General features: G+C 44.0%; 1 protein-coding gene across 1 annotated transcript; it reads left to right on the forward strand.

Annotated features, from left to right (window-relative positions):
• Positions 1 to 1,395: 1,395 nt before the first annotated feature.
• On the forward strand, positions 1,396 to 7,744 carry gfap (glial fibrillary acidic protein). The gene is made up of 9 exons (XM_037476871.2): positions 1,396 to 1,961; positions 3,637 to 3,697; positions 3,785 to 3,880; positions 3,975 to 4,136; positions 4,226 to 4,351; positions 4,690 to 4,910; positions 4,990 to 5,033; positions 5,277 to 5,359; positions 5,575 to 7,744. The coding sequence occupies exons 1-9, from the start codon at positions 1,441 to 1,443 to the stop codon at positions 5,614 to 5,616; spliced, it is 1,356 nt and encodes a 451-aa protein (XP_037332768.1). The 5' UTR covers positions 1,396 to 1,440; the 3' UTR covers positions 5,617 to 7,744.
• The last annotated feature ends 1,401 nt before the right edge of the window (positions 7,745 to 9,145 follow it).

The raw sequence follows: 9,145 nt of genomic DNA on the forward strand, positions 1-9,145 counted from the left end.
ATCCCCCCCCCTCCCTCTTCTCCACGTCCCAACCGTCCGTCCGCATTTGGAGGCAAATGAGACGTCCAACACCTCGAGCGCGGTGAACACAAGCGACAACACAAGTGTACCTGTGTGCTCCTTCAGCATGACACATCGCAATCACCAAGGTGTTACTTGTTGTTGGCTTTGGTGCTTTTGACACTTTGCTACACACCATGTGACTTGGGGCCAAGTACCACAACCTAAATTTAGTGTCTTATGTGTGCCAAGGAATTTAAGACTGGATTCATTTATGTCAGAAAACACTTCAGTTCAGCCAATTTGTATCGTTTTTCATGTCACCAAATGTATTTCATGCAACAAATTAACATGAATTATATTTAAAAAACATTTAATAGCCAACATTTCATACTCTGGAAATACTCATCAGTCAAGTAAAGTGTAACACATTTTTGGTTATCTTATTTTTAATGATGTTCCAATTCCAATCCTTTGCTTCGGTTTTAACTTTATTTCTGTTTCAAGAAATACATTAGATTGTCTGTAGTTGGAAGGCTTTGGTTGTTTATTATCCAACATTTGTGAAAATTATTGGTGATTATTATACCAACAAGTTTCATGGAAAGTATTAGTGTTGAACACCTGACTGAATAATATAACAGGTACAATTCAAACCTGATTTTAAACAAAGTGGGCAAAAAAGGACAGTAATATGGATGACTGCTACTTTCATCAAAGGCTTCCATGATTATAATTCTTTAGAGCCGGCATGTGTTTAGTGAATAAGTGTATGTTGTTATGTGACTATAATCTCAGGAGGGGAGAATAAAATCCCTCCGGTTCTGTCCTCCATCAAGCTGTTTGTCTCCTCAGTGGGACCCCAAGTGTAACACCATCAAATCCCGTGGGCCTCTGTGTCGGACGTTGTGCAGCAACAAACCAAACCATCTCATATCACGCTACGGCCTGTGAGTCCTATTGGTTTGCTTTTGATTCTGTTGTTCCTTTCTCTCTCACTAGAGGGAAGATCTCTTCCCAACGGCTCTACCCATCAAACTTTCTGTTTCTGTACGAGCTCGAGCGTGGTCAGGTTGAATCGGTGACCACACCCTGTCACACAATTCCTTTTCATTGAGCCGGAATAGATAGAAAGGGTAAAAAAAAAAAGGGATGAACAATTGAGTGAGTCACAAGCCTTGGCGGAAAGACGTAAAGGGAGAGTGAGAGGCGAAAGCCAAGAGACATTTGTAGTTGAGTGGCCGAGCACAGACAATCCCTGGCACACAGCTCAGGGTGTCACGTAAACCACCCCCTTTGCTCTGACTTGTTGTCCCATTCAATGCCTGCCACCCTCCTTTCTCTCTGTGGTCCCCGTGGCCTCTCTCCTTTGGACTTGGGGGGCCTCGCCTGCCTCTATAAAAGCCCTGGTCTTACCCCGAGTCAGCTTCATTTCACATCATGGAGAGTCCGAGAGTCCAGTCCTCGTACAGGAAGCGCTTCGGGCCTCAGGGTTCGGGCAGCGCAGGAGCTCGGATCGGGAGCCTTTCCTCCAACCGCCTCTCGTGGCACGGCACCCCTCGCAACCTCACCTACTCCAGCCCGATGTCCCGGATCTCCTTGGGCTCAACCAACGCGGCCCTGCACCTGGGGAGCCCCGTCGACCGGCTGGACTTCTCCGCCGACTCCCTGATGAAGGCCCAGTACAAGGAGACGCGCACCAACGAGAAGATGGAGCTGATGGGCCTGAACGACCGCTTCGCCAGCTACATCGAGACGGTGCGCCTTTTGGAGCAGCAGAACAAAATGCTGGTGGCAGAGCTGAACCAGTTTAAGGGGAAGGAGCCCAGCCGCCTGGGGGACATCTACCAGGAGGAGCTGAGAGAGCTGCGCAGGCAGGTGGACGGTCTCACTGCTGCCAAAGCTCGGCAGGAAATAGAGAAGGACAACCTGGCTGCAGATGTGACCGTGCTCAAGCAGAGGTAGGAGAAAGGCCGGGTGGGTGGGACTCTTGTGGGTGGAGGGTCATGGATGCAGTCACACAGTAGAACTACCTTGGTATGTCTTATTTAATTAAAAGAATTGCTCTAGTCACAGGCATACTGTACACTGCATCCACTTATTTTGCATTCTCGCTGGTTCTTTCTGATGACGACAGACAAAAAAATTTGTCGAAAGCTTGTCAATCAGACTAATATATGAATGAAGAATACGTCCTGCATGGCCTTGTGGGCGATAGAAACAGGCATTTAAAGCATAAAAAAGGTTAATAGATGTCTTCACTAATGCTTAAGTTTAATATGAAGAAAAACCTATGTAAAAAGGCCTAGATCTGGGGCTTTACTCACTGTATTTATATTTCATCTAGTAACAATCACTATAGCCTAGTTGCTCAGAAACATGTCTTAATGATCAAACTTTGCCAAGTTTTAATGCTGAAGTTGCTTTCAGATTTTGTCAAATACCAGAACGGCAGAAAAATAATTATATTTGCTTGGATCTGAGGTTTCTTAAAATACAATGAGACATGTTTTGCTGCATACCAGGTACTTTAAGAATGCATATATATGCAGATTTGGTTGGTGTCTGATTCACTGGAATGCAGACCTCCGAGCTTTATTCCGCAGTCCCTCTTTACAAACTTGATCCTGACTGAACCCCTTGTTGCCATTGAGTGAGGGTGGAGGAATGAGACAAACACAATGGTAGCCCAAAAAAAAGCAGACAGACAGACATGCAGATGTTGTCTCCAGTCCAAAACACCAAATTCACTGCACTTGCGAATCCAGTTTATTTTTATTCGTAGAGAGCGATGCGGCATGAATCTTATTTAATTTAATTAAGGAAGGACGCCGAGTGATTTGATGTCCTTGAGGGTGTAAATGTCGAGTCCTCTCTACCCTCTAATTGCTCCTCAGCTGCCAGTCCACTGAAAGAGTGCCGAGTGAATAGCGCCGTCGTGGCCAAGACGAGCAAAAGTCCCTTTTGTGATTCCATTCAGCGCTCTCTGCATGTAGCTATACAGATGTTACCCAAAGTCTGGGCATTTATCTTTCCAAGTCTCAGATGGATTGCAGTATGGTGTGTGTATGTGTGTGTGTGTGTGTGTCCGCTTGTGAGGTTGTGCCTGCACACATGCACCCTTTGTGCATTTGTGTGTGAGCTCCATCCCGTGGGAAAGGCCCCTGGCCGTTAGATTGGAGTGAATGTGTAACGATGCAGAATCTGCCCTTTCAGCTGAGCCCCCGTCGCCTCGTGAAGCATTAGGAGCAGCCCTCAAGCTCACAGTACAAGTCTGATTGAAAGGCTTGAAATGGAATTCCAGTTTGCATAGTTTGACTGTTTATATGCAGGAATGTCTTATTTGAGTTGGTGTGCTAGTATTCTTTTTTATTTTTTGTGCCCAATAAAGCAGATGAAGCAGACAAGAAACAATCTCATGGTGGATTTTTGTTGTTTGAAAATATATTATTAATATGTATTTTGTGATGTATGATGTGTTTTTTAAAATTATGATTGTTTGTTAAATTGTAAGCAAGCTACATAAAATAAAGTTCCGTATTAAAGTTATTTTTACTAACCAAATAATTTATTTTGTGATGTTGCATCAACATTGTCCACAATCACCTGAGAAGTTTTTACTCTTCTTTTACTCAGGCTGCAAGATGAGATTGGCCTCCGACAGGATGCAGAAAACAATCTGAATGTCTACAGACAGGTAAATAGTTTAGCTGATGTTTCCCTGAATACATGATCCAAACAGACATAAATCCAGTATTTCTGTCCCCTCATTCACTTTGCATAGGATATGGATGAGGCGAGTCTCAACCGGGTCCAGCTAGAAAGGAAGATTGATTCTCTGCAGGAAGAGATAGAGTTTTTGAAGAAGACTCATGAGGAGGTAAAATAAAATTAGAGGAAAAAGGATGTTCAATCAACTTTGTCTCAACACAGGCTTTAAACACATGTTTTTGAATCACTTCTACCCCTATCAGGAGCTGCGTGAGTTACAGGAGCATATCATGGCCCAAAAGGTGCACGTTGACCTGGACGTATCCAAACCAGACCTGACTGCTGCTCTGAGGGACATCAGGGTCCAATATGAAACTATGGCCTCCACCAACATGCAGGAGACGGAGGACTGGTACCGATCCAAGGTCAGAAGACTCAAAGATCTGCTTTTCACAAAGTGTGTTCGTTTGAGGAGACGCTTGCAGGCTTTTAGACTCTTTGCCTTTGTGCGCAGTTTGCTGACCTGACAGATGCAGCCAATCGAAACACAGAAGCCCTGCGCCAAGCCAAACAGGAGGCCAATGAGTACCGGCGTCAGATCCAAGTGGTGACCTGCGACCTCGAGGCGCTCAGAGGGACAGTAAGTTGACCTGACCTCGGATAACCCAGCTCAGTGTTTGGATGGTACTTGCTAATCTATCTGCAATAAAATAGACATGATGAAGCTTCATAGCTATAGCTTTTGCAAAGCTATAGTTATTTAGTAAAAGTTTAATTAAACATTTTTACTCCAAGAAATGACAGTGATGTCAGACAGTATTAAGACGGTGGCGCTTTTGTTTTATTGCTTCCTCAGTATTGGAAGAAAAGTTGGCATTTTTAAATATTATAGTTACATAGTATAGACCATTAAAGCAGCCTCAGTAAACTACATTCGGTGTTGGCCTTCATTGCTCGGTCTTGCCGCTTCTCTTTGAGAACGAGTCTCTGGAACGCCAACTCCGGGAGATGGAGGACCGCTTCGCCAGGGAGACGGCCGGTTACCAGGACACAGTGAGCCGTCTGGAGGAGGACATCCACACTCTGAAGGAGGAGATGGCGAGACACCTGCAGGAGTACCAGGCCCTTCTCAACGTCAAGCTGGCCCTGGATATAGAGATTGCCACCTACAGGAAGCTGCTGGAGGGAGAGGAGAGCCGGTGAGCCACAGCTCGGCACACTGTCTGGTTTGAGGCAATCGGCGAATGTAGTAAATATTCTTCCTTCTTCTTTATCCAGGATTACCATTCCAGTTCAGAGCTTTTCTAACCTACAGTTCAGAGGTTAGTATAAAATAATTCACTCCCTATTCTCATCCTTTTACAAAACATTGACTTTCTTTTGCTAATCGGATATCATATCCGATAATTATTCATATTTATATTTCCAAAATCGGTTATCAAGGGCATTCACATACGTTGATTTGCAACATCTCCCAAGATTGTGTTGCTGAAACAGAAGGCTTTCCCTTGATTTATGTGAATTAATAATAATGATCTTTCCCGGACTGCACTTTCATCCGCTAGATACTAACTTGGACACTAAACCCCCAGAGGCGCATGTGAAGAGGAGCATCCTGGTCCGCACTGTGGAGACCAGAGATGGAGAGGTATGTGCTTCCTGAAACAACACACTCCAAGTCACGCAACTCACACCGAAGCAGGCCAATTTGCACACTGCACCTCCGACCCATTCCCTCTGGAGGGCAATGTTGAACCCTTCTGCAGGTTTTCACGCCCATTCACCGTCCTTCAACAGACCTGATGTCATATGTAGTAAAAACTCACTTGGGATTTTGACTCTGATGTCTTGTTTCTTCTTCAGATAATCAAGGAATCAACAACTGAACACAAAGATCTTCCTTGAAGCTCATTCCTCCTGATTCGAGAGTGATCACAATTCATTTTTTGTCTCCAAACCCCAAAGCTTCCCGTCAGTCATCAATTTATTTCATTTTCCCCTTTACTGCCCTACAACCACAACCTAAACGTTAATCATTCCTAGATGTGCTCATTAGATTTATTATTATCAGCTTTTGTACAGCTGTGAGTAGAATGTAGGTCACCCATCTTGAATGATTAAATGATCTGCAGCCTGTTCCAGGAAAAACTATTGGAAATCTGTTTGATTTTAATTTTGACTGACAGCACAGCTTTTCAGCATTGTTTCAGAGTAGCTGCTATAAGAGAGGCCTTGATAAGTAGCAATTGTGTTCAGCTAACATGGGGTGAAGGATGATATGAGGATATTTGTAAGTGAAACGTGCCATGGAAAGTCTGAGAGAGAGTTTGTTTTTTGCAGACAACATAATCGTATGTAGACACGAAATGAGAGGTATGTGTATGTAAAAACAGCTTGTGGCAGAACAGCAGTTAAATCTGGACTGTTTCAATTCATATTTCCATCTCTGCTTTGCCCAGTGTTATTTTGCATTTCATTTCTTTGTGCAAGCAGCAACTATCTGTGTGTTGCTGCTTGTATATCCTTTAAAAATGTTTTAAATGTATTCCTGCCTCACCACCATTTAAGACGTGTGCTCAGATTGGAGCTGGGCAAATTAATATGACTCACACTCAAACTAGTATGTTTTTATACAACGTTTTCTTGTGTTACGACCCTGAACCTCACAGAGCAATCTGCTATTGCCACTAAGGATAAAACTGTGAAAGCAGGTGATGCAACAAGTGTTATGTATGACAAGCTGGACGGTCAGTGATCTGTAGACACTGTGATTGACTCATGTGCTGTATACTCACACCAAGGAGGCACACAGGAATCCAACAGGAACTGTTTGCAAAATCTCAAGGACACCAAAAAAACAGATAACTGACAGCTGGGGCATTCAATGTGAGGTCACAGCCGAGTGCAGAACATATCAAAGGTATGATGTTTGATTTATACGTTTTGGCATCAGGACTTCCATTATCCCTCAGAACAGCTCTACCAATCACCAGTTCTGTCTAGACCAGTTTGTGCAGTCAGCCCATTTGTGTGACTGCAACAAAGGCCGATGCTATGTTTGAGTGCCTTTTACTCAGAGGGCAGTGACCATGGCAACGTTTTGCAGTGATGTCACATCCATACCGTTAAAAAGAAATGGTACTACAAAATGGACAAAAATGAACAACTTTCATTGTCTATTCATCATAGACCCAGCTGGTGGCGTCTTCTCTCTTGAGCACAACCCGATAAAACATCGTTTGACACCGCGACGCGTCGGGGCACGCTCACTTATCCAAAGGGGTGACAGGGACATATTCAGGTTGGACGTGTGGAGGAGGTGTTTGAAAGCTGTTGCTTCGTCCAGCCTCCAGTTTCTCCACCAATATCCCTCCTCCCAAATTCACTGTCCAATATGTGTAGTGTTTGTCTGATAGCAGAGAGAGGGGGGGGGGGGGGGGGGGGGGGGGGGGGGCGAGAGAGAGAGAGAGAGAGAGAGATACAGAGGCAGTGGAAAGTGCTCTGGATATAACCTCCAGCAAATCCCACAGCACCAGAATCCCTTTATCTTTTATTAATATGTCGAATGGGATGACAGTGAGGTGAAAGGTAAAATGAGGCTTGAAGGAGGGATGGACGGATAGATGGAACCGCTCAAAGCTGTGAGCCAAGCCTCCTGCTTTGTCAGAAGTCCTGCTGACTGAGGCCGCGCTGACACTAACGAGAGTGATGCCACACCGGCGCTGGGTGTTGCTGCGCTCGTCGCCAAGGACACACTGTGAATTTGTGTTCCCATGTGCCTCCCACCTGCTCCCCCTCCACAACCTCCACTCCCGTCACTCAGCCCCTTCTCCTGTTTCTCCCAGTAACATGCAGTGCTTTCTTATTTTTAAAATATGATCTTAGATAGAACTTCTGACTCTCTAGTTGACACAGATAAACCCTGCAGTTGTGGGGGGGAAGGAAACCACTGCAGGTTAGAATATAACCTTAGTTCTAATTAATGCTAAATGTTACAATGTTACAAGTTAACAACAATAAAACATGATTCAGAGTTGATGCCTCTTTTTGGTTCCTATTAAGCTTTCCATTCATATTTTGTGTACAGTACATACGTTCATCATTATGTACTTTTACTTCTGATGTAAAACTGACATCCATCAGTTTGCCACACACGTTTGACAGGGTACAAATACATGGTGGATTTGGTATCAATGTCTTGCAAAAGAAAGTCATGTTTTCCACACAGTGAATAGTACACACAGTACACCAGCGTTCAGCTCAGTGAAATGAGGGTTATAAAAAGATGGCGACAGCAGAATGTCCATTGTTATGATTCTACACTGCTGAGCAGGTGGGCTCACTTGCTGTAATGTCCCTGCTCATTATCTGTGTTTACTGTATATCCTGGCAGTACGTTTTTTTCCATACCCGTAAAGACTAATTATATTCACGTTCCTTTCAAGATTTCTTCAAAAACTTGGGTCTGATCGACATCCTCTGCTACCACAAACATTTACTTTTCTTCTAATAAGGAAAGCTTGAACCAAATTAAAACTCACTAAGGTGACTATTCTGTTCGTAGGGATTCAAGAGGTGTTTATTTTCTATAGGATATGCTGGGAATATATGTTGGCAATCCAATATGAAGTAACAGTTGGTACAGCTTAGACTCAAACTCTAACAAAAAAGATTTTTCCATCTTCCGCCTTTATCTGCCACTTTGTCAAATGAGAATACAGTACTGAAGGCTGGGCAACATCAGAAATCTTGTCAATAAAAAATAAATTACAAATGCATCTAATCATGGCTGCCAAACAAAACATTTGCTTAAATGACTTCAAGGCTTTTAAAGACCCAGCATGGAAGTCCATTACATCTAAACTTTCAACCCAACACATACACTTGCTGTTAGTTGCTAAATGCTTTAACGTGTTTATTCAAGTCATCACGAAGCACATCAGTAAATCTGAGAGCAAACCTCACATATCATCATTTGGGGTGATGTTCGTATTGAAGTGTGACTGGATGTGTAAAGTTCATTTTGGCCGTCTATCTGTTTTTGCCCACCTCTTATCACAGGAATGGTGGGTCTCAGATCTGCACAGAAGTCAACCTTGAGCTGAAAGAATTCCAGGCAGATAAAACTCTCAGGCAGTCGGGTCGTCTGGCTCTGAAACACTTTCCCGCTCGGCGCTGCTGGGAAGGGGCGAAGACGGACATTTTTAAGCTCATTATCTTCCTGCGGCGAGTGCGAGGTGACAACAGCTGTCATGTCAGCTATAGAAAACACGAAATCACACGGTCTCCGAGGCTCGTTAGAAAACACTACGCGGGGACGGACTTCCAGTATGAAACACATACCCTTTATTTCGATTTTAACAGATCGGTGCCGCGCGTACAGTCGACTGTACTCGCCCCCAAAGTACACTCAAGCAAAAACAAGTCAATTCAT

The sequence above is a fragment of the Pungitius pungitius genome, chromosome 12, assembly GCF_949316345.1.
Source record: "Pungitius pungitius chromosome 12, fPunPun2.1, whole genome shotgun sequence".
In the NCBI taxonomy this organism is placed as follows: Eukaryota; Metazoa; Chordata; class Actinopteri; order Perciformes; family Gasterosteidae; genus Pungitius; species Pungitius pungitius.